Here is a 25,298-nt window from a genome sequence, read left to right on the forward strand (position 1 = left end):
CCTTCTGGACTGGGCTGGCCGCCTTGACCCTCTAACTGGTCCCTTTCTTTTGGTCCAACTCTTTCTGAACCTTTGCAAGACTTTTGTGCACTTCAACCGTGTGACCTTGGACACATTTCGTTCTGATCCTCTTAAAGTGGATCCGGCCTTCTGAACTCTAACTTCACGGTTTTACTTGCCTTCCTCTCTTGTTGTGTTCTTGTGAAAGTGTTGGGATCTGTATCAAATTATACTCTGCTTTTCTCTCCCTTTTAAAACAAATTATTAGAGTGCCATCTGCGTTAAGCGCTCACCGCTGTCTGAAAATAAGTGGGGCTTTACTTAAGACTTGTCTAATATTCTTCTAAGGGAGTGTATATCTTTTAGTGACCGTGTTTTTAACTGCTTAACATTAGTGCCTGTGTGTTTTTCTAGATGTGGTTTTAAATAAATAATTATATCTCTTTTACACCAAGCTCTGGTCAGTGTTTACTTGTTCTACTGTGTTCTTTTGAGCTATTGTGAATATTCTGTATATTGCCTAACTCTTCTTGAGGGAAGTCTGACTGCTCAGCCACAGCTACCAAGTGAATCTGTGTGGTACAGACTGCTACCAAGTGGGTTTACTGCCAAACACCTGTAGTCTTAAATCTTTTGCAGTGGTCCCAGAGGGAACTGCACAGGTTTCTGCCTAACAATGATAAACAACTGTTCACCCAGCAATCTAATCTTAGCTGTCCTAACTATAGGCTATGAATCACAGGTGGTTGGAGTGTTGATAGTCTAGGACAGTCTAGCCTGGCCATCACCTTAGAGACAATCAATCTGGGTAACACTATATTCCTGCATAGTAAAAAATATATATATTTTATGTTTTAAATTTGGCAATCTATGTGAATGGGGAATGAAACTGATCTTCTAGAAATTACGAGTGTCCTGAAGATGGCCCAACATTTGTATTACTGACCACCTCAGACAAAGGTGGTACACCGTCAAGGGCCGAAACATATGTCGACCGCAAAAGGAAAATCAAATGTTTTTTTCCTATATCATGCACATTATCAACAATTGTTATGCTAGAAAGAAAATTGAATTTGTAGAACCCCGTTTATTGTAAAAAAAAGCTATGAATTATATGAAAGGTACGATTGATTTGAGTGGAAATTTGTAATGTTTTTTATGATGGTTTTATAAATAACTATTAAAAAGATTTATGTCTTTACAATATTACATTTACTTTCAGGAAGTGTTCCCAGTAAGGTGTTAACTATGCTTAATACGTAAGCAGTATTTCTCCACCCAGTCCTGTGTTCATACAGGATCTCTAGAGATGGGTAGTCAATCTGTACTTTACTTATTTCCTTACAACAGTTAGTACAGCCGGGAGCAACGTAAGTTTCAATCTCCGTCCCACGCTTAGAGACTGATCTCCGGCATTAAACGCGTTATAAAATAGATTAATTAATGAATCCTGACCGGTTTATCTGTTGTCCATGAGTGGCAAACCCTGCCACTCACCATGTCTCTGCTTAGCCAAGTGTACAATGGATATCACATTAACACAGCTCGCCATAGTGGCAAGTGACTTACTGATTGTGCAGTCTCATGCAATAAATGATGAATGTCTCATTACCACCTCATTACAAAAACAGTGAGGCTCTTACCAATTACCAAGTTATTATTCTCTCGCTGTCTACATGACTCATTGAATCCCACTTCCACCTCAATACATCCTCTTTAATGTTCCATCCTCCTTGCTTTTCTAGGCTGGGAACGTGGTGACTGGAGAGATGGTGGAGGAACTCCTACTCTCAGGCGCGGATATCATCAAAGTGGGGATTGGCCCAGGTATGGTGATTCTCTGCTTGCGAGGATGTTATAAATTGTTGCAGCAGGGGCATGCCATTATCCTCAACACCAGCTATGTGGTGCTCAGGCGCTGATACCAAGGAAAGTCTGAAGTGTGAGACTTAATTGACCTGAAAACTAATGAGGATGTGTTATCGTTTTCACCAACCATTCTTTTTCTTCCTTTTTCCCATCCTAGGATCAGTTTGCACGACACGCACAAAGACTGGCGTGGGCTATCCACAGCTAAGTGCTGTAATTGAGTGCGCAGATGCTGCCCATGGACTGCAGGGGCACATCATCTCGGTAAGGAAATTGGCACTCGCACCTGTGAATGGGTCCCCCACCCAAACCCCTGACACTAAATGGGGCCATGTCACAAACAAACTCATCCCTGTTTCCTGCCTGTTCCTTCTGCTTCCATCCATATAGTCTTTCTATATTGTTGCATTTCTTTGGGATGAAAAGGCGGTTCTTTTATTGACCCATTGCCAAACATTGTAGACAATGTTATAGCATAATGAAACTACTGTCGGGTATGGTCCCTGCCTACAGCAATAAAGGTCCTTCAGTGGTTCAGGGGATCGACTATCAGCCCCTAAGGTAGTAGTCAGCAGGCATGGCAATGTGCTTTGAAGCTGCTCCATTTAGCCTCAAATCCCTAGAAGGTGTCGCCCTGCTGGTTCTAGTTGAATGGGATAGTAGGATGGTTGCCACCTGCAATACCATGACAAGAACTGAGGACCCTAATTGAAATATCTGGGCAGTGTCTGACCTTTGTTAGATTAACAGGGTTTGCCATAAAGTATTGGATATCACTAGCATGGTTTACACTGTATCTTGGGATACAGTAATGGCTACACTGTACATAAAGGGTGTCAGGTGGTTGACATTGATTGACGCACAAATGGCCTAACACAAGGATGTGATTAACAAATGCTTTATGATGGCTGTGTACAATTATGGGATACCATAATCAACAGGGAGCCTTTTAACAAAGCCAAAGTTGCAGGTATTGTGATTTTCCTGGATGCAGGCAGTGCTTCAGGACAATTTAAAAAGAAGGGTGCTCTCAGGAAAGTTAAAGATCATCCAAAAAACGTTTCCTAGTTCTCTGACAAGCGTGAGACAGGCATGATAGCAAGAGATGACACAGACAAATAGATAGAATTGGAAAACCTTTATTATTAATGTTGAAATTCCTATCATGGTTAATAGTGGAAAAATACCTATCTTGCCCTAACTCTAATGTGGGAATGTTCCCTAATGTAAGAAAAACTAAAGGAAGTCTAAGTCTGTCAGTCAAAAGTAAACTACGGTCTGTGTCAAAACCTATGCCTGCTCTCACTTCTACAAAGTAATAGGGTGTGTGGGATTTGGCCAACTTAATAGTTTTCAAAGCAAAGTCAATTACGGTCATTACAAGTTTGCCAGTCCGGATACAAAAGTACTGGTAAGCTTGCCGGTACCCTTGTTTCCGGACCGTCAAACTACGAATTCTGCGAGTGGGTGCCTTCCAGCCCGCCAGGTCTGACCTGGCACGCGGAAAGGCACCCGCTCGCAGACCTTGATGGATGCACCGGCACCATTAATGAATGGTGCCGGTGCATCTGTCCTCCCCATTCAATGGGGAGTAATATTTTCCGGCACCTGGCAATGAGGAATTACCGGGACCGCCGGGCTGTAATGTCCCCCGGTAAGTCCCCATTGTCGGGTTTCGGAAAAAAATGACTCTGGTGGCAGTCATGCCAGTATTTACTGGCACGGTTACCGCCAGAGTCATAACGAGGCCCAATGTGAATATAGAGCTCTTCCATGGCTCCCTTCCCCAAGATCTGAGGATTCACGTGGCAAAACTCACAGTACCTTTCCTTATCTGGATTCACTTCTTCACAGGGTCTCTCAGGCTCCCCTATTCTCGAGCATGTACCCTCCTGGTTATCCTTCAGTGTACCAATATTCAAAGTTTGTTTCCAAACACAAAAGTAAAGTTCACAACAGTTCCATCTGAAAATATCACTCTTCATTTGTTGCTTGTGGGACTCCCTTCCCCATGCAAAACCAAGTCCCTCTGACTTTCAACTTCAGTATCTGAAATTATTCCTTCTTTTACTAAGGCCCCCCTTGATCGTGGCGCAAGTTGCAAACCGCACGGTCCACCCATTACAGGTTGCGCAACCATGTGCCTAACTTTGCTTAAGTCTCTTGTTTGATCTTATTGTGGGGTCTCTTCGGCCCTCCTGGATCAACCTCCTGCCTGGGGCCACCCCAGTGCACTTCTTCACACTTTTATTTCATTCACAGTATCTCATTACAGTTTTGTTCTTACTTCAGTTTCATGTTCAAAACAATTTCTATTTTGCTTCCACTTCGCTGGTGCATATCTCCCCTGCTGCAGCGATGCTTCTTCAAAAAGGATTTCTACTTTCCTCAGACAATGCTCCTGCACAGCTCCCTTGCCGCAGCAATGCTTCTTTGGTTTCACAGAGACTTTTGAATGCGTGTACCATTATATGTGACCACTCTGCTACTTGATATCCTTTCTCACGTTCCTTCTCATTGTTCATATCTCAGCAGTATCTCGGCAACTTTTCTGGAACGGGTACTCTTTCACTTGTGATCACACTTCTACAAAGTATGCAGTCTTTTCTTAACGAATGCCGGGTTTCTTTCACTTCAGAAACTCACTGGTCATGGTTTTCGCTGCTCCTTCCTTCAGCAGCTCTGCTGCCTGAGATAAGGGTCTCTCCGCCTGCCCCTCAGACCCTCATGGGCCTTCCTCTTTACCCAGGGGAACACGCACCTCTCTGGCCACACTGAGTATGGGATTAACACATCTCATGGCTCCTGTCTGACAATTCCTCCGGCTCTCTGGAGACACAACCTTCTCACTGCGCTTTCTCCTGCTACACTCGGCAGTCTTACAGCGTCCCGGCATCTCGCTCTCTCTGGCCTTGGTTTGGGCAGCTCTGGCTCGAATGTCTCTCCTGCTCGCCGAACAAACTCGCTCTATTCTCCCTACTTGCTTGCTTTGCCAAACGTGTGTTCCTTTTATATCCATCTGAGTAGTTAACAGCCTGCAGGTGGGCATAGTTGAAATCAATTGTCTGACCCTGCCTGGCCTTGTTAGTGGGGACATGTCCATTGGGGAAGTTGGTTTGCTTTGATCTGCATATTCCTCGTCCCAGTACCATAGTGGTGTTTCTCATGGGAAACATGCACTCCTGAAGGTGTCGAGAAGACAGAGGAGTGCTTCCTTTATCGGTTTGGTGGCCTTGTTGCCTCGGAGGTTGAAGTCGCTTAGGAAGATTGGTGCCAATTTGATCTCTCACAAGTTGGAATCTTGTCACCAACTCTGGTTCTCTTGCATCTCTGATACTTCAGATCAACAGCTTTTCCCTCAACACCAGATCATCACCTTCTCCCTTAACACCATGCCCTCTTGCTTTTGCTCTGGCTTTTGGTCACACTTGCAGCTCTGTCACCGGAAACACTCTCCTCCATCTTGTGGCATATCAGTGAATTTGCCAGTTAGTTTCAAAGTGCTAGTTGATCTGGACGTACTATGACCCCACGTCCTGGCCTCTCAATCTCTCTACCCTGCTCAGGTGCCATGTTGAGGATCTCTGCAGAATGTACATGCTTCGTGTGCCTACTACTCTTCTGGATCTCATTTCCTCACGCACCTGGGCCCATCTTATTAACTGCGGTGTAGGAGGCTTCTCGCAGTGGAAAAGGCAGAAATTCTGCTTTGGGGGTCTGCTTCACCAGTGGGATATCTACAGCAGCACTCTTTTTGGACAGTTTATTACACGTGCTGACACAAGATGTGGATTCAAGCCAGAATTCCAAGACATCCTATTCACATACTGGCTAGATCTGGTCCAGGCCCTGCTGTCTGGGCACACTGTGGCCATGACCATATATGGCTTCATATGTTTCCTTTCACACACATGGAGCACAGGTCAGCTAGGCAACTTTTACTGGATGTCTAACAATGGGATGCCCTCTAGGACCTACCTCAGAATACAGCAAAATGAACGGGCTGCAGAACTACCCTTGCTTACCCATGGCTTCCTCTATGTTGCTGCTGCATGGTGGGACAGGGGTGGCGATGCAGGCAAGGGCTGTGCAAGAACAGCAATATAACATAGAGCATTAGTTCATACATTGCAATGTTGGCTATACTTTCATTGCTGAATATCTGCTCTCTGCTTGAGCTTAGAGGAGGATTGCAATGACCACAACTCTTGTTTTTGACTGTTGGGCCGGACGAGCGCTTTGAACCGCTGTTTCAGCAAATAAAATCTCGGACGGAGCTCTGAAGTGGTGCCATGCTTTCATTGCTGATCGAGGCGGACTGCAATGACCACATATCTTGGAGGGGACTGTTGGGCGGACAAGCCCTTTGAACAGCCCTTTCAGCACATAAAATCTCGGACAGAGCATAAAGCGTGTCGTCATCACACCGTAAGACGACGGAACGAAAGATGCAATGCCACCTGACAATTTGGACAGCTTTGCTGGTGCAGCATTGGACCCCGCCGTTGCTGGTTAGATCACAGCTCCTAGCATTTCAAATGCAAATGGAGCAAGCCCGACCCCAGTTGTTGATCAAGCCTCACTGGTTTCTGGTTCTTCTGCTAGAACGCTTAGATCTGGCTAAACCATTTGTGCTAATACCAAAAGTGGGATCACGCAGCATAAATTGACTAATTATTTTGCACAGATCGACAATGCCAAAGTTGATCAAAGGATGATTGGTGATGCTTTAGGGGAGCAATTAACGCCCTCTCTTTGGTGCCTAGCAAGTAAATTGATGCACATTGTCGCAGCTAATCTAACCAATGATTTTGTTGCGACGCCAGTGGATCCTACTGATAGTGGAACAGTAGTGACTGCAGACAAGGGAATTGTGAGGAACCTGGAATGAGACACGGACACAGAGGATTTTTGATTGTTGGTATACACTTTTATTAAATAATAAAGGGGTTGGAAAAGGCCTCACTGTCCCTAATCTTGGAGGTATTACCCTACTTCAACCAAAACTAATGTCTTGTGTCAAGATGTCCCAAGCAAAAATATCCTGGGTCCGAAATCCTATCTTAGCCCTCTCATTCTAAAAGTAACTCTAAGGTGTTAAGGGTATTGTCTCTGGCTTTCAAAGTGCACACATGTTCAAGTTCAACAAAAAGGTATAAATCAAACAAAAGTTCCAAATGGACAATGTTCACAGTTCCAGGGAATGATTCCCTTCCCTGGGTTTCTCACCACCAAAACAAAAGTTAAAAAGCATAACCAAGTTCCTTGTAGCCCAGGAAGATAGCCCCCTCCTCTTGATGTTGCAATTCACTCCAGGGGAAATTGCTCCCTTTTCTAGGTCTTATCCACCTTCAATGTAATTCAAAATCCTAAGGGCATGGATATTCCTTGGGATTCTCTTTTCAAAATACCACAAATGCAATTCAAAATCCTAAGGGCATGAGTCTTCCTTGGGATTAGTTGATTCACACAACACCTGGTATACTCTTCTGCCATGTTCTCTTATATAATTCCTTGATACAATTAAGGTTTGGGTCCCAGTCTCGCAAAACACCTTATACTCTCCTGCCAGGTTCTCATTTGTTCATTCACTTTCAAGATCTGAGGGTCTTTGCTTTTCTCTAAGTTCCTTTTACCATTGGAGTATTTGTATCTCCCCAAAACACAGGGACTGTTTGTGATGTACGCCATAAGGAATTTGCCTCCCCTTCTAGTTAGGGACCAGGAATGCCTTCTCCAGCTCCCTCCCGGTGCTCCGACCTTCCACTGTGGGCTTACCGGCTTTAGGAAGGCTCCCTTGGCTTCTACGCTTGGTTCCTTCTCTGCTTCCGCTCTCTCTCTCCCGTTCGCGCAGCCTGTCGCTGCGACTGGTGACGGTCTGTGCATCGCTCCGTCTTCTCTTGCTGGCGCAAAGCTCCTTTGCCTCATGTGCTGTTTCAGCGTGTCTACTGCCTGTGAGAATCCGTCTCCTGTCCAGATGCCGCCTCTCTCTTTCTTCATGCCGCTTTTTCGTTTGCGTGGCCACCTGACAGCTTGGCTTTCCCGGCAATCACTAGCCAGTCGGATCTCCCCACAGTTCTCCAGGGCTCCATCTTTCAACTCCCGTGTTGCTGAAGGAAGCCTTTTGGAGCCAATTGGATTTCTCCCATAGCTAGACCGCTCATTTAGGTTTAGCTGAGTGATCTTCATTCCGGTTGCTCTCTTCCTCGTGTCAGTCTTTGTTACTGATGTAACTACATGATGTTTAAAAGTTCTATGGCTAAGTATTAGAGAATATGGTGGGTTACTGCCACAATATGCCATGATGGCCTGAGGTACTGAAGGGGAGTCCCTAAAAGGGAATCGGGATACTATGTCTCACTCAATGATGTCGCGCCACCCCCCTTGAGGGTCGCCTCCCCCAATGTGGTCATCCCCTCAAATGCCACTGTGAGAAAGGCATGGTGCTCAGAGGTATACAAAGGCACAAAGATTCACGTTTCGAAAACCTTTATTTATAAAAATGGGGTTGGAAGAATGCCTAACTTGCCCTATTTCTAAATGGGAGTACTCTTGACAATTAAAATAAAGAAGAAAGAATAGTCCAAAAGTCTGTCTTTCAAAAGTAAAGAATCTGTCTGTGTCAAACCTCTGCTTGCCCTCACGTTCTAACTTAATGTGTAGAGGATCTCCAAGGAATATCGGGATGGTCATAGAGTTTCTTCTCAACTCCCTTCCCCAAGCTTAAGTCACTCGGGATCTCCAAAAGTTCAGTTAGTTCAAAACAGTTCACAAAAAAGCAGTTCATTAGTTTTCTTATTCGGCACAGTTCATGTACTTCTCCAGGATTGGATCTTTCATAGATTCACATGCTTGAATATTCCTCATCGTCAGACTGGGAATCCTCTGTAATTTAAATAATACAAATATTAATATAAAACGTCTTCCTTTAGGAAGAAAAGCTACACCCATAGAGCCCCATAGTGTCAGAACCAAGTGCCTAACGGGCATGGGTTACTCTTGAACTCGTAGTGAAGAAATGTGTTCTTCCCACCAATGCAATACTCAGTTGTACTTAAGAAGAGTGCTGAGCGTTTAATTGGTTGAAAGAGTAATTGACGATGGCTGGACACGCTGGACCCCAAATGGCTGCAAAGAAAACACTGAGTTAGCAACTGGTACATGGATGGTACTAGTAACATAAATGACAATTGGTAACCCACCTGACTATAACCAAGATGACTCCTGGGATAGCAGGTATGAAATGGCCAGCAATGGAGTCAGATAGCGAATCTATAGTAAACACAACACACCACAGGTAAGTCTAGGACTGGAAATAGAATCGGATAGAAATAACCAGGCACTAGTACCCTTTGCTTACCTATGTGTCCAAAAGCAGAACCTCTTTTGTAGCACCAGCACAGCAAGATGTAAACTTGAAAAGTGAATGGTTCCAAAATGAAGCAAGAACTCCACCTGTACCGCCGAAACGAGGACGCCTAGGTTTCACAAGTGCTGCAGGCAGTCTCTAGTCCAGCACAAAAATAAACACCCTATTCCCGCCGGCACGAGTACGCCTAGGAGATGGTATTTCCAGCGCAGCTCCTTGTAGAGGTGTTTAAACAATGTCCACAAAGCAAAGCATTCCGTAAGCAGTCCAGGTCCTCAATCCACGAGCAACGAGAAGAAGTGAAATCACGAGACAAAAGCACAGCCAGTTACACAGTCCGGGCCGTAGCAGTTCAAGAAAGCTTAGACAGGAGGGCAAGACAAACGAAGTCCAAAAAACAAGCAAGGGTCAAAAACCAGGAGTTCAGTAGTACATAAGCGCGGCTGTTGAAGTCCCAGGAGAAAACAAACAGAAGCGCCGGGGGAATGAGGGGGCGTGACTATATCGGCGTTGCTGTGGCGTGGGAGTCACGTGAGCGGAAAGCAGACGGGAACGTGACTGCAGCCGTGTCAAGTGCCAGCGTCGCCATGGCAACCCCCAATGCCTTTGAAATAGTCCATTGTGCAATCGCCTGCCCGTATTCGTTTAGTATCACCAGGTGAGCGAGGGGAATGTGCCGGCGATTGCAACCTGAAACATAGGGGCTGTGTAGCCCTTCATGTGGGGAATCCCTCCACCTCCTTTGGTCCTTTTAGGCCCAAACCAACGAGGTGGCAGGGCTTGGGCTCCACCCCAGTCAGCCATCCTCAGATTTTTCACTGTGTCTACTGAAGAGGGGAAGCCTCATCAGCTCTCTGTTCTGTGCAAATTCGATTTTTTTCCATACTAATTCTAGAAATGTTTGTCATACTTTTGAGCTTTTTTAGCTTCCCTATCACTGGGGCTTCCTAGTTCAACATTTGAGCTCAGGTTTCCACCCTTTGCCACCTAAACACGTCATGTTCTTAGGCTGCCTACTCTCACCTCATGGCTGAGACTCAAGTACAAGCTGTCAAGGAGAAGTCCTCCCTTTTCAGGGACTGCTCCAGGGGTGGTAAAAAGGTAATCTTCATCAAAGACCCCCACAAACTCTGCATCTATTGCCTTTACCCACATGACATCTAGTCATGTAAAATATGTCGAACCTTTTCCAAGAAATAAAATGATATTTTATTTATATTGCGCTCGTACACTAGTATACACACAAGTGTACACAAGACTCTGGAAGACAGGCATAGGAGACTATTATTCACCTGGAGAGCAGACAGATGTCGTCTGATGAGGAATCCAGCAAGACTGCGCCCTCAACTTCCTCCAGGCACCCTGAGAAGCAAGCTCCAAAGAGGAGAGCTTCTTCAGTGGACAGAACAGACTCTCTGCCACCCAGGGGCAAGAAGAGGAGTGGGAAATACTCAACTGAACCTGTAGCTGAAGGTCTGTTGGAAGGAGAACTACTCAAAGGTAAAAGTTCCTCCATTTCAAGGGGATTGGGTTGTCCGACGTATTCCATATCTATGACAGTAATCACCACAGCTGTGCTACTTCGGAAAATCTTCGGGGTCTGTGTCCTGCGTCGATGACGTTGATATGCCGCCCTCGAGGACCTCCTCCGACGGCTGACGTCACTGGATGTTATAAGTAGGATGCACGACGCCCGTAGCCTCAGTTCCGTTTTTTCCGCGAACGTGTTTGCTTCGGAGATCTCGGCGTGCCTCGACTCTTTGGAGTTTCTGTTCTTTCTCGGTTCTTCGAACCTGTTCGTATTGTGAAGTTCTTTCTTCGTGAAGATGTCTACCTCGTCTTCCACACCGCGTCCGGGCTTTAAGAAGTGCGGGGACTGTGGGTCCAAGATGTCGGTTACGGACTCGCTCGACGCCTGCCTGTGGTGCCTCGGGGAGGCCCATGACACAGATGACTGTGTGGACTGCCAGTCGCTCACGTCCAAAGCCTTGCGGGAGCGCAAGAAGAAGTTATCGGTAGGTAAGGTGCCCAAGCCACGGAAGTCGAGGTCTGCGGGGCTGTCGACGGACGATTCGAGGGGCGACTCTCCGCGTCGTCGTCAGAAGTCCAGTGGGTCTCGGTCCCGGAGTCGGTCCCGCCACTCCTCTGCCTCTTCGAGGCACTCCCGGAAGCGCCGTCATCGGTCGCCTTCCCCGTCCTCATCCGAGGACTCCGCCCGTTGGCGGGTCGCTTACCCCACCAAGCAGGCGACGCCGGAGGAATGGGCTTCCTTCGGGAAGAAAATGTTGACGATTCTCGAATCGCAGGGCACTGGTCCGTCCGCGCCTCCGAGTGGGGTCGGTCGTGATCGGTCGAGAGACACCGCTCGCAGGCCTTCGGGCTCGGGTGGTCGGCACGATTCGCGGGAGAGGGCCCGCTCGGACAAGGGGAATCGTTCTCGTCATGACCGTTCCAGGTCCCGATCCTCGACGCGCTCGAGACCGTGTGCACCTGTGGTGTCTTCGAGGAAGACGTTGACGGCGCCGAGGACGTCGACAAACTCTTTCGACGCCCCACCTCCGAAGAAGTCGTCAACGCCATCGGCGCGCAGGCTGTCGAGGGACACGCTCGGGGCTCCGGCCTCGAGGACTGTGTCGACGCCATCGATGCTGTCGGCGCCGCGTTCGACGCCGATTCATTTGACGCACTCGACGCCTTTCGAGGCTGTTTCGACGGGGGTTCCCCGGGGCTCGGTGGAACTACCTATAAAGGCTCTGGCAAAGGTCAAGCATGGCTTTGTTCCACATTCTATGCCTTCTTACCGCCAGCTTGAGTTTATTTCAGAGGTGGATGAGGGCTCTGATGATGGCATGGTTCCGGATACGGTGCCGGACGAGATTCTATCGGGCCATAGCCAAATTGACGACCTGCGGCAGTCCCTGCACGATGCCAGTGGGCTGGACACCTCTCCGGAGGTGGAGTTTTGTAGGCCTGAGCCTGGCACTCATGCTAACTCCTCGTACCGGTGCCTAATGTCCAGGGTCACCGAGTACTTGGGATGGTCTGCCCCCCCCAGGGGATTTTCTTCAGGATGACCTTACGGATATCCTCGACCAAGGTCCACCAACTGACCCGGTACTGCCGTTCCATATGGCTCTACAGAGGAGGGTGGTGGCGGCTTGGACTGCTCCGGAGAGTCTCCTGGCAGTGGGCAAGTCTTTGCCGCGAAAATACCGCCCAGCCAGTAGCGACCCCTGCTACTTGACCAGGCACCCCACTCCGGAGAGTTTGGTGGTGCAGGCGGCTACGGCCCAGGCAAAGCAGGCGTCGTATCCTACCATCCCTCCTGATAGGGATGACAAGTGTTTTGACGGCTGGGCGAAGAAAGTGTTTTCTTCAGGGGGTATGGCGCTTCAGGCGGCCAACTCCGTTTGTGCCTTGTCACGTTTCACGCACACTCTGTGGAACAGAGTTTCCTTAGCGCCTGAACATATTCCCAAAGGGGACGAACGGGATGGTTTCCTTGCCATGGTTCAGGATGGCAAGGATGCTATGTGTGAGGTCATTCAGTCGGGTTTGGACATGGCAGATTGCGTCAGCCGGTCCATGGCGGCGAGCACCGTGATACGCAGGTTTGCGTGGTTGCGAAAGTCGGGGTTTGCTCTTGATGTGCAGGCCCGGCTCCTCAACATGCCCTTTGACGGGGAACATCTTTTTGGCAGCAAGGCTGACGAGAGCCTTGAGAGGTTGCAGACCTCCAAAGCTGCAGCGAAGTCGTTGGGCGCTGCAGTTCGCCAACCTCCGCCTTTTCGTCCTAGGGGACAGCAATGGAGGGGAGGTTCCTTTCGTTATTACTCCTCCTTTGGTAAAGCGAGAGGAGCTGCCAGTCAAAGGGGCCACCGTAGGAGTGCCAGAGGTGGAAAACAAGGTACTCGAGGTGCCAAGGCCGCTCGGGCTGTTGCCTCTTTGCCCTCAGGCAAGGCCGCAGCTGTTACGCTCACCTGACTCCCACGGAGGCGCTGGCCAGGATCGTGCTGCTGTGACCTCTTCTAAGGTGTTGCGCGGGGCTCAGAAGATGGACTGGACCGGACTCCCAACTCCTGCTTGTCCGGCTTGCAAAAGTATCCTTCTGTAGGTGAGAATAAGGGATTAACTGTCTGCGGGGAATGCTACCAGCCTCCCCCTTTCCCCTCTCACCCTCCTCGAAACCCTTCTGTGCTTCCCGTGGCGTCTCACCTTAGGGTCTTGAAGGGCGAGCTCTCCTTCCCGCTTCTGATGCAGGGGCGCGTTGGTATCCAGTTACTTCACTGGATTCTTGGTTTTATGAGAACCAAACTTGCTTGGCTTCCAGGTAAGTTCCTTGAAAGGTTCCTCTTTTGTCCTTGCATCAATATGCTAATGTCAATGTCTTTTTCCCCATAGGGGCCGGGGTACGGAATGCCGGGGAAAAGGCACCGACCCGAGATGCGAGGTGCAATCCCTGTAGAAATCAGGTAAGTCTTGATGAGCGTTTTTGGGTAATGTCTTTTCATTCACTCATTGACGCTAATGTCTTTTTCCCCATAGGGGCCGGGGTCCGGAAACGCCTGGATGCGGCGCGGACCCGAAATGAAAAGGGAATGACCCAACAGGTAAGTCTTAACATGGAGGTTTAGGTTTCCTCATTCCCTTCTCTCTCTCACCTTTGCTCTTGTCTTTTTCTCCCTAGGCGTGGAAGCGTGGCTGCGAATCCGGGTGATCGCTGCTGAACATGGAGGCGCCCTGTGAAGGTGAGTGGAATGCGGCGCTGCGGCGGTCGATGTGATGTGCTTTTAAATTAAGTGTCTTCCTTTGCAGGATCGTCGGCGAGCTGACTCCGGAATGCGGATCTTGCAGGTAAAGTCTTTTCCTTCTCCTATTCTCTCTTTCTCTTCCTTTGTAGGTGATCAGGATGCTGGCAGGCGTGGCAGAAGTCCGAATGCAGGAGCAAACACGGTGAGCGTCCAGCTGCTAGATGCAGAACAACGCGAAGCATGTGCTGCTCTTCGGGTGTGGTTTAAATAGCCTGTAAAGTAGTTCCAGGTATGTATCCTTCCACTCAGATATGTATTCTTCCTCAGACCACACCCGAGTGATAAAGTAGTCCAAAAGATAAAGTAGTCCCATTCAGTCCTCAAGAGGGCCTGGATGTAGCAGCACGGTCTGCTTCAGGTAAGTGCACATTAAAACACTTACACACATGTCTTGCTTTATGAGCCTGGCGCCTAAGGCGCCAGGACTGGGGCCCAGAATGAGCCTGGCGCCAAAGGCGCCAGGACTGCGTCCAAAAGGCCCCAACTTGGGCCTGCTGAGACGTCCTTGGGGAAAATGATGTCTGCCTCTGGGGTTGCTGGGCTGGGCCTGGCTCCTTGGAGGTAGGCATCATGACAGTACCCCCCCCACAAGGCCCCTCCCAAGGTTGTTTCCTCCGGGGGCTTTGGCTTGTTCGGGAATCTACGGTGGAACCTTCTTATTAATCGAGGTGCGTGAATATGGTTACTAGGCTCCCACGATCTCTCATGAGGTCCATAACCCTTACAGTCAACAAGATAGAAGAGTTTTGACTTTAACATTTTGGAGTCTAAAATGTCTTTCACTTCGAATTCTAATTCCCCATCAATTTGAATAGGATCTGGAGGCTTGGACAGTCGGGTTCCTGGTTGTACCGGTTTCAAAAGTGATGCGTGAAAAACGGGATGAATACGCATGTTGGAAGGCAAATCCAGTTTAAAGGCCACTGGGTTGATTATGGCTTTGATGGGGTAAGGCCCAATGAATCTGGGATTGAAAGTCCGTGGGCCCTTGAGAGATAAATGTCTAGTTGCTAGCCAAACCTGGTCTCCTACTTGGTAAGGAGGTGTTTTACTTCGGTGCAAATCAGCGTTTTCTTTGTACTTTTTCTTGGCTTGCTGTAAATGAGTTGTAGCTTCTTTGAAGGCTCGGGTTATTGTGGAATGCAGATGATTTACTGCGGGCATTTCCAGGGTCAGAGTTGGATCTAGGTCAGAGGTTCGAGGATGGTGACCATACAAAGTATAAAAAGGAGTTTGACCGGTTCCGGAATGCATAGAATTGTTGTATGCATATTCTGCGATCCAAAGAATGTCTTTCCAATTGTACTCGGATTGGTGCAACATGCACCGAAGATATTGCTCGAGAGTCTGATTTGTCCTCTCGGTTTGTCCGTCGGTCTGGGGGTGGTGGCTGGTGGATAATCGCACATCTATTTGTGCTAGTTGGCAACACTTCCTCCAAAAATGGGAAATGAATTGACTTCCACGATCTGAGACTAGTACGGAAGGGAAACCATGTATTCGAACTATATTCTCCAGGAATTCCTTGGCCAGGATGGAAGCTGAAGGCAATCCTTTTAGAGGGATAAAGTGGGCCATTTTGGAGAACAGATCCACGATTACTAGGATAGTGTTGTAACCACCACACGGAGGCAGGTCCGTAATGAAGTCCATAGACAAGGTGTGCCAAGGTGCCGGTGGAATCTCCAAGGGTTGAAGTAGGCCGGCTGGCCTGTTCCTTTGACCTTTATTTTGGGCGCAAACTCCGCAAGACATCACAAAAGACTTAATGTCTTTTCTCCAAGAAGGCCACCAGAATTGGCGTTTGATCTTTTCTTCCGTTTTAGCGATACCAGGGTGTCCTTCCATTAACGATTCATGATAATGAGCAATAACTAGTTCTTGCAATTCCTTACTTGGCAGAAATAACCGCTCTTGGAAATACGGTAAGTTATCCTTAACGGTGAAGTGGGGACCCTTTTGAGTCCATTCCAGTAAGGCTGAAGGGTCAAAAAGTAGTTTGACTCGAGTTTCAACGTCCTCGATGGTTTGCAATGAAGTCAAACCTAAGATTCTTTGTTCAGGTATTATCGGCACAGGTTCTAAACACGAATTGGGTTCTTCCATGCCAATCCGGGATAAGTCGTCCGCTTTGCCATTCTTGCAGCAAGGCCGATAGGTAATTATATAATCAAATTCTGCAAAGAATAAAACCCATCGGAGTTGTCGTGAAGATTGGGCTTTGGCCGTCTTTAAATACTGCAAATTTCTGTGATCCGTAATTACAGTGATGGTGTGTCTTGCACCGAGGAGGTAATGACGCCAAGCCTTAAAAGCAGATTTAATGGCCAGTAACTCTTTGTCGGTAATTGCGTAATTAATTTCAGGAGTGAGAATTTCCTGGACCAAAAGGCTACAGGGTGTAGCTGGTTAGTTTTCGGATCCCTTTGCGACAGGACAGCTCCCATGGCTAAACTGGATGCGTCAGTTTCAACAATATACGGGAGATCAGGACGCGGGTGCTTCAACACAGGTGCGGAAGTGAATTTGGTCTTTAGGTCTTGAAAGGCTTGTTCGGCCTCTGGAGTCCATTCAAAATGTTTATTCTTACGTAATAGAGCAGTAATGGGTTGGACTATTCGTGAAAACTCCGGGATGAATCTTCGATAGAAGTTGGCAAAGCCAAGCATACTCTGAACCCCTTTCACTGAACCGGGAGATGGCCATTTGAGGATGGCTTCCACCTTTCGTGAATCCATTCGAATTCCTTTAGGAGTCAGAACAAATCCGAGGAATTCAACCTCAGTGGTATCAAAGACACACTTTTCCAGCTTGGCAAATAGTTTGTGCTGGCGCAATTTCTCTAGAACTGCTTGAACATGTTTTCGATGATCTGACTCAGAAGATGAGTACACCAGGATGTCGTCGATGTATACGATGACACAAACATCGATAAGTTCTCGCAGAACATCGTTCATGAAGAATTGAAAAGCTGCAGGCGCGTTGCACAAACCGAAGGGCATAACCTGATATTCGAAGAGCCCGTATTTGGTGCGGAAAGCTGTCTTCCACTCGTCACCTTCTTTTATTCGCACTAGGTGATAAGCTCCCCGGAGATCTAACTTGGTGTACATACAAGCATGTTTTACTTGATCAAGAAGTTCAGGGATCAGAGGCAGGGGATAACGATTCTTTATCGTTATCTGATTTAAAGCGCGGTAGTCAATACAAGTTCTAAGGTCTCCTTCTTTTGTAGGCACGAAGAACAAAGCGGAAGAGACCGGGGACTTTGATGGGCGAATAAAGCCATTGGCAAGGTACTGATCCAAATACTGACGCAAATGCTGGTTTTCAGGTTCAGTGAGAGCATAAATCCTACTACACGGCGGTTGAGCATTGGGAACTAGATCGATCTGGCAATCGTAAGAACGATGAGGGGGCAGCGTGTTAGCCTGTTCTTTCTGAAAAACGTACTGGTATTCAAGGTATTCTGCCGGTAGTTGAACAGTGGTGGGGGTTACTGTGGCTAAACCAATAGCTGGATTTCTAGGATAACAAGTGGGACCACAATCTGGAAAAGTTATTCTCTTTGCTCGCCAGTCTATTCGAGGATTGTGTGTTTCTAACCAAGGAATTCCGAGGATTACTTGAAATTGTGGAGCCTTGATTATATCAAACACTATTGCTTCCCGATGTCCATCCTGACTCACAAGTGTCACTTCTGTGGTGGAATGCGTTACCGGCCCAGAGGCTATTTCGGTACCTTCAACCGTAGTAATGACATCCTGGTTTATTTTTGGGTGCAGAGGAAGGTTCATCCTGGAGGCCAATTCGCGGTCCACGTAGTTTCCGATAGCTCCGCTGTCGACGTATGCTTTGATGGCATGCAACCGTTGGGGCTTTTTTGGATCCACGAGCACCATTGGCAAGACAAAATGCGAGGTCAGAGAGTTCGTTTTCAAGCTCGGCAAGCGGACCTCTAAGCTTGTCGAGCCAGGTCGTTTCCCGAGACAGGTTCCATTAAGTTGTTGTCAGAGGCACCAACCACCTTCCTAGGTGGTTTTACCGGACAATCACGAAGAAAGTGACCGGAAGCCCCGCAATAGAGGCATAGTTGCTTTTGTCGCCTTCTCTCGCGTTCCTTCTGAGTTAACGGCCCCTTAACTCCCCCTATTTGCATAGGTTCCGAAGCTTCGGTATTCCTGGGGTTTACGAGGGTTCTGATCGGTACTCGGGTTTCAAACTTGGACCGATCTGCTTTCCTATTCTGAAGTCTGTGATCCAGTTGTACCACAAAGTCAATATATTCTGCGCAGCCCTGGGGTGGATTCACTACTTGGGCCAGAATGTCTTTTAGCTCTCCACGCAGACCCCGGTGAAATAAAGTGATCCTTTTATTTTCAGGCCATCCGGTTTCCACCACCAGTCTGTTAAAGGAGGCTATATAAGACAAAAGATCTTGACTACCTTGTCGTAGAGATAGCAGTTCGTTGTCAAGGGCCTGTCCCTGCGAGTGTCGAGCGAACAACCTTTCCATGCTGGCCTGAAAGCCCTGAAAATCCTGGAGAATTGGATCGTTCTGGTTCACCAAGGGAACAGACCAATCGGCAGCACAGCCACTTAGGTACGATAACACGAAGGCCACTTTGGTCCTATCATCAGGGAAGGCTCCTGGTCTGCATATAAAATGTAAGCGACATTGGTTCATAAAAATGGCATATTTCTTTGGGTCCCCCGCAAAACGTTCAGGCGGTGCTAAAGGCATGGATCCCGGCAGATTGATCTGAACAGGGTTACTCGAACCCAACGAAGTGGAAATTCCCCCGAGACTAGGTAAAGGAATTTGTCCAGCCTGACTCTGTAGCAATCGTTTGGCCAGGTCATCAGTTTGTTCCTTGGAGAGAATGAGTTCTCTTTTGAGGGCATTAGTCTCTTGGCGAGCTGAGTGTACCTCTGCCATTAATTCACCCAACAGCTGGGCCAGCTGGTCTGTCTCAGAAGTCTCCATAGCGCCCGGGTGGGAAATTGTGGGTAGGCTTCGCGTTCTGTTACGCTCACCTGACTCCCACGGAGGCGCTGGCCAGGATCGTGCTGCTGTGACCTCTTCTAAGGTGTTGCGCGGGGCTCAGAAGATGGACTGGACCGGACTCCCAACTCCTGCTTGTCCGGCTTGCAAAAGTATCCTTCTGTAGGCGAGAATAAGGGATTAACTGTCTGCGGGGAATGCTACCAGCCTCCCCCTTTCCCCTCTCACCCTCCTCGAAACCCTTCTGTGCTTCCCGTGACGTCTCACCTTAGGGTCTTGAAGGGCGAGCTCTCCTTCCTGCTTCTGATGCAGGGGCGCGTTGGTATCCAGTTACTTCACTGGATTCTTGGTTTTATGAGAACCAAACTTGCTTGGCTTCCAGGTAAGTTCCTTGAAAGGTTCCCCTTTTGTCCTTGCATCAATATGCTAATGTCAATGTCTTTTTCCCCATAGGGGCCGGGGTACGGAATGCCGGGGAAAAGGCACCGACCCGAGATGCGAGGTGCAATCCCTGTAGAAATCAGGTAAGTCTTGATGAGCGTTTTTGGGTAATGTCTTTTCATTCGCTCATTGACGCTAATGTCTTTTTCCCCATAGGGGCCGGGGTCCGGAAACGCCTGGATGCGGCGCGGACCCGAAATGAAAAGGGAATGACCCAACAGGTAAGTCTTAACATGGAGGTTTAGGTTTCCTCATTCCCTTCTCTCTCTCACCTTTGCTCTTGTCTTTTTCTCCCTAGGCGTGGAAGCGTGGCTGCGAATCCGGGTGATCGCTGCTGAACATGGAGGCGCCCTGTGAAGGTGAGTGGAATGCGGCGCTGCGGCGGTCGATGCGATGTGCTTTTAAATTAAGTGTCTTCCTTTGCAGGATCGTCGGCGAGCTGACTCCGGAATGCGGATCTTGCAGGTAAAGTCTTCTCCTTCTCCTATTCTCTCTTTCTCTTCCTTTGTAGGTGATCAGGATGCTGGCAGGCGTGGCAGAAGTCCGAATGCAGGAGCAAACACGGTGAGCGTCCAGCTGCTAGATGCAGAACAACGCGAAGCATGTGCTGCTCTTCGGGTGTGGTTTAAATAGCCTGTAAAGTAGTTCCAGGTATGTATCCTTCCACTCAGATATGTATTCTTCCTCAGACCACACCCGAGTGATAAAGTGGTCCAAAAGATAAAGTAGTCCCATTCAGTCCTCAAGAGGGCCTGGATGTAGCAGCACGGTCTGCTTCAGGTAAGTGCACATTAAAACACTTACACACATGTCTTGCTTTATGAGCCTGGCGCCTAAGGCGCCAGGACTGGGGTCCAGAATGAGCCTGGCGCCAAAGGCGCCAGGACTGCATCCAAAAGGCCCCAACTTGGGCCTGCTGAGACGTCCTTGGGGAAAATGATGTCTGCCTCTGGGGTTGCTGGGCTGGGCCTGGCTCCTTGGAGGTAGGCATCATGACAGCAGCCGCTTCAGCTCAGTCATGAGGCCATGTCCCACGGTTGGGGGAAGGCTGGCGCAGCATCTTGCAGAGTGGCGCGCCATTACTTCAGATGTGTGGGTTCTGGAGATCATAACCCACGGCTACTGTCTTCCTTTCCGGCAGAGGCCTCCAGACAGTCCACCGGGGAATCTCTCTTTGAAGTGTCCGGATCCGCTCCTTGCGCAGGAAATTCAATCCCTGCTGGAGAAAGGCGCCATAGAACTGGTGCCTGTAGCGGAGAGGAACAAGGGATGGTATTCCCCTTATTTTTTGATTTCCAAGAAAGACAGGGGATTGAGACCCACCATGGACTTGCGCGGTTTGAACAAACTCCTTAGGAAGGACAAGTTCAAGATGGTTACTCTCTCTCAAGTCCCCCAGGCCCTTCAACTTCAGGACTGGTTGGTGTCTCTCGACCAAAAGGATGCTTATTTTCATGTGCCGATACATCCAAAGCACAAGAAGTACCTGAGGTTCACGGATGGCGACTTGCACTTTCAGTTTCGGGTCCTGCCGTTCGGATTGCCCTCCGCCCGAGGGTCTTCACCAAGCTCATGGTAGTGGTGGCAGCGCACCTCAGGAAAGGGGGGATTCACGTCTACCCCTACCTGGACGATTGGTTGATCAGGGCGCGCTCTCCCGAGCAAGTCCTGGATCATCTGTCAGTCACCTGCCACTCCCTCCACAAGCTGGGCTTCTCCCTCAACTTAAAGAAGTCCCATTTGATACCAACTCAGAGGCTCCAGTACATCGGAGCAGTGCTCGACACGTCCTTGGGGCAGTGTTTTCCTCCCCAGCTGACGGCTCATCACATTCAGCAGACGGTGCATAAGTTTCAGCTTGCCCAGAGTCCCCCAGCGTTCGAGTTCTTGCGATTGCTCGGCCTCATGGCATCCTGCATTCTTCTGCTGCCAGAGGCCAGATTGCGGATGAGATCTTTGCAATGGGCACTCAAACTCCAGTGGTCTTAGCCCTCCGGCAGGATGTCGGACGCTGTTCAGGTGCCGTCCTCGGTCGCCCAGGACCTTCTGTGGTGGGGCGTCAAAGACAATCTGATGAAGGGAGCTCCATTTTGGCTACCCTGGCCAGAGGTGACGATCGTGACGGACGCATCCCTCACGGGATGGGGAGCTCATGCCAACAAGTTGACAGTCAGCGGTCGTTGGTCTCCGTCGGAGTCCAGACTCCATATCAACCTGTTGGAGCTGAGGGCAGTCAGGCTAGCCCTGAAGGCTTTTCTGCCGACTGTGCGAAGGAAGAATGTCCTGATGCTGACAGACAACACAGTGGCCATGCACTACCTCAACAAAAAGGGGGGGGGCAGGGTCACTTCCTCTGTGCAGGGAGGCGATGCTCTGGTTCTGGGCAATCCATCAGGATGTTTTGATCTCGGCAGTTCATCTGGCCGGAGACGAAAACGAGACGGCGGACGCTCTGAGTAGGCAGAGTGCGATCTCTCACGAGTGGGAGTTGGCTCAGGAGAGTCTCCTGGAGATCTTCGCCCTTTGGGGGACCCCTCAAGTGGATCTCTTCGCCTCCAGTGTCAACCGGAAGTGCGAGAGGTTCTGCTCGCGGGAATTTCCTCCAAAAGGAGCCTTAGGAGACGCGTTCGCGGTGGAGTGGTCATTCCCACTGCTGTACGCGTTTCCTCCAGTCCCCGTCATCCCGCAAGTACTGCAGAGGTTACAGAGGTTCGGTTCCCGGATGATCCTCATTGCTCCGACGTGGGCCCGGAGGACGTGGTACCCGGACCTTCTCAACTTGTCCATCTGCCCTCCACGTCGTCTTCCCTACTGAGACGATCTGCTCTCACGGGAGGGGGGTCAGGTTCTCCATCCAGAGGTCAGATCCCTCAACCTTCACGCTTGGTTTCTTAAAGGTTGAGGTATAAGGATTGGGACCTCCCTGAAGACGTGATGGAGGTGTTGCTCTCGGCCAGACGGCCCGCAACAAAGTCCCTGTACCGTTGCCATTGGCGTAAGTTCTGTAACTGGTGCAGGGTTAAGAATGTGGATCCTTTTGCATGTGACATTCCCATGGTTCTGTCTTTTTTGCTTTCTTTGGCCCACAGGGGCTTGCAAGTGGGAACCGTTAAAGGTTACCTGGCGGTGCTGTCCATATTTAAGTGCTCGTCTGTAGAGTGTTCCTATTTTTAAATTGCTTTAATTTCTCAGTTTCTGAAAGGGCTCACTAATGTGTTCCCTCTGTCACCTTTCCAGGTGCCCGGTTGGAATTTGAACCTTGTTCTCAAGTTTCTAATGGGTGTTCCCTTTGAGCCTTTGCACTCTTGTCCTTTGAGACTGTTAACTCTTAAAACTGTATTTTTGGTTGCGGTCACTTCCGCTCACAGAGTGAGTGAGTTACAGACACTTTTAGTTAAGCCACCCTTCACTATGTTTCATAAGGACAGGGTTGTCTTTAGAGTTCGTCCTTCTTTTCTTCCGAAGGTGGTGTCGGAATTTCATTTAGGCCAGAAGGTTGTTCTTCCGGCGTTTTATCCTCCTCCACATCCTGGTAAGGAAGAGGAGAGGCTCCATAGGCTTGATCCTAGGAGAGCGTTAAGCTTTTATATTTCACGCATGTCCCGGGTCAGAGTGGACGATCAACTCTTCATTGGTTTCGCTGGAAAGCGTTTGGGACAAGCTGTGAAGAAACAGACTTTGTCTCGCTGGATTATTTTGGCTATCTCTGTGTGTTACTGCTTGGCGGGTAAGGACCCACCGGTCGGCTTGCGGGCCCATTCTACCAGGGGTATGGCTGCCTCTGCTGCCCTGCAGAGGGGTGTTCCTATTCGTAACATTTGTGATGCAGCCACCTGGGCTTCGCTGCATACATTTGTACGTCACTACTCCCTCGATTCCATCCGTGGGCAGGATCTGGCCTTTGGCAAAGCGGTCCTTTACTCTGCAATTTGATTGGGCATTCTAAATTTGTTTTCTAAATTCTTTTCCCACCTCCTTGCATTGATACTGCTTTGGGAGCCTGTCATAGATATGGAATACGTCGGAGGACCCAATCCCCTCGAAGAACAAGTTACTCTCTTACCTGGTAACGTTCTTTCGATGGATGGTCCGACGACGTATTCCATATCGCTGCCTTCCCCGCTACAGAATTTCTTATGCGATTGCAGCTTACGTTTCCGCAAAGCTTTGTGTGTCAGACTGGCAGAAGACTGGTGCCACACGTTCTGGGAAACAACTACAACTGAAGCTATGGGCGTCGTGAGTCCTACTTATAACATCCAGTGACGTCCGCCGTCGGAGGAGGTCCTCGAGGGCGGCGTATCGACGTCATCGACGCAGGACGCAGAATATTTTCCGAAGCAGCACAGCTGTGATGATTACTGTCATAGATATGGAATATGTTGTCGGACCATCCCATCGAAAGAACGTTACCAGGTAAGAGAGTAACTTGTTCTTCTCCTCCTTTGCCGGCGAAACGGTCATCCACTGGGACACCGTCCACGACTAAACTAACCTTGCTGTCCACTAAAACTGTCCCGTCGATGGATAAACCGTCACCCACCGTCAAATCAACCACCTCGCCGATGAAGACATCGTTGTTGACGAAAGAACCGTTGACAAAGCACCCATCGCCGAAGGACACTGGCGAAAAGCACGCATCAGCGAAGACATCCACGTCCAAACATTAGTTGTGGAAGGACCCGCCATCGTCAATGGAAAAACTGTCAACGAGCCCCCAAGAGCAGGGCAAAACACAGTTGGTTGACCCAACACCAACAGATGTCATCGACAAGTCTTTTCCCCAGCCAGAGAAAGCTCTAAGCATCCATACACCACAACTAGATGGGTTAGAAGGCGCTATCCCTCCATCCCCTATAACAGAGATGAACAAACTGCCTGACATCTTATTGTAGGAGGAGTTCTCAGAGGGTGAGGAACAACTGCCAGTACAACCTAAAGAGCAAAGTCCACACTGGCAACCGGTAATGGAAGACGTGGCAGATCCTTTCGACCCTAATCTATTGCAGTCGATGCGCAGAATTATGGACAAGTTCCAAAGGAGGCAAAGAGCAAGACTCCTGGTCACTCAGACAGTTCCTATAAGCGGACCTTCGCGAAGCACATCACTGGTGCACTGCACTGGTATCAGATCTCCTACAGATCGTACGCCACATCACTCACCGCTGCCTCAGCGATCTTCATCTGTTAGCAGCCACCAAGGGTAATGCTCACGCTAGGGCGGATCACCCAGGTCTAAAATAAAAAGACACTCCATCACCACCAAGGTCTTCACCTCAAAGATCTAAAACGTGCAATGCACCTTCAATTGCTACAGCCTGAGAATGTCAGGACGACATCGTAGACAAGGCCGAGGAACCAGGCAATCCTTTTAGGGATTTTTCCAACCCCGACAGTCATGAAATTGAGCCGCAAGAAGGTGAACTGCCTCAGGACGCTCCAGAAACAGACCCAGACGATTAGGATTCTGTTGCCATTGAGAAGCAGAAGAAACGTGACTTACCGGGAGGATCCTCACCTCCGGACGATATCGTATCTTTTCACTCCATCCTGGCATAGTCGGCAGAGTTCTTCAAACTACAAGTTGCCACAGAGGAGAAAGCATCACTCCTCTATGAGCACAGAGACAAAAGGTGCCCCACCATCGCCACAATACCAATACTAGAGACTATTTGGGACATGGGTGAACAAATCCTGGCCACTCCTCTTTCGATTTCGGCACTGGTAGCTAGACCGCAGAAAAAATACAAAGCCCCCGACTCAGCTCCATTGAGTCTCAGAGGCCATCCTAAACCCAACGCCG

General features: G+C 48.9%; 1 protein-coding gene across 2 annotated transcripts in view; it reads left to right on the top strand.

Annotated features, from left to right (window-relative positions):
- The window catches only part of GMPR2 (guanosine monophosphate reductase 2), a 403,297-nt gene that overhangs the window by 206,791 nt on the left and 171,208 nt on the right, over nucleotides 1–25,298 (top strand). For both annotated transcript variants that reach the window (XM_069633979.1, XM_069633978.1), the window contains exons 6-7: nucleotides 1,746–1,827; nucleotides 2,027–2,133. In XM_069633979.1, coding sequence (XP_069490080.1) covers nucleotides 1,746–1,827; nucleotides 2,027–2,133 — 189 coding nt within the window. The remainder of the gene's footprint in view (nucleotides 1–1,745; nucleotides 1,828–2,026; nucleotides 2,134–25,298) is intronic.

Source organism: Ambystoma mexicanum, chromosome 13, assembly GCF_040938575.1.
Source record: "Ambystoma mexicanum isolate Mex_15411 chromosome 13, UKY_AmexF1_1, whole genome shotgun sequence".
NCBI lineage: Eukaryota > Metazoa > Chordata > Amphibia > Caudata > Ambystomatidae > Ambystoma > Ambystoma mexicanum.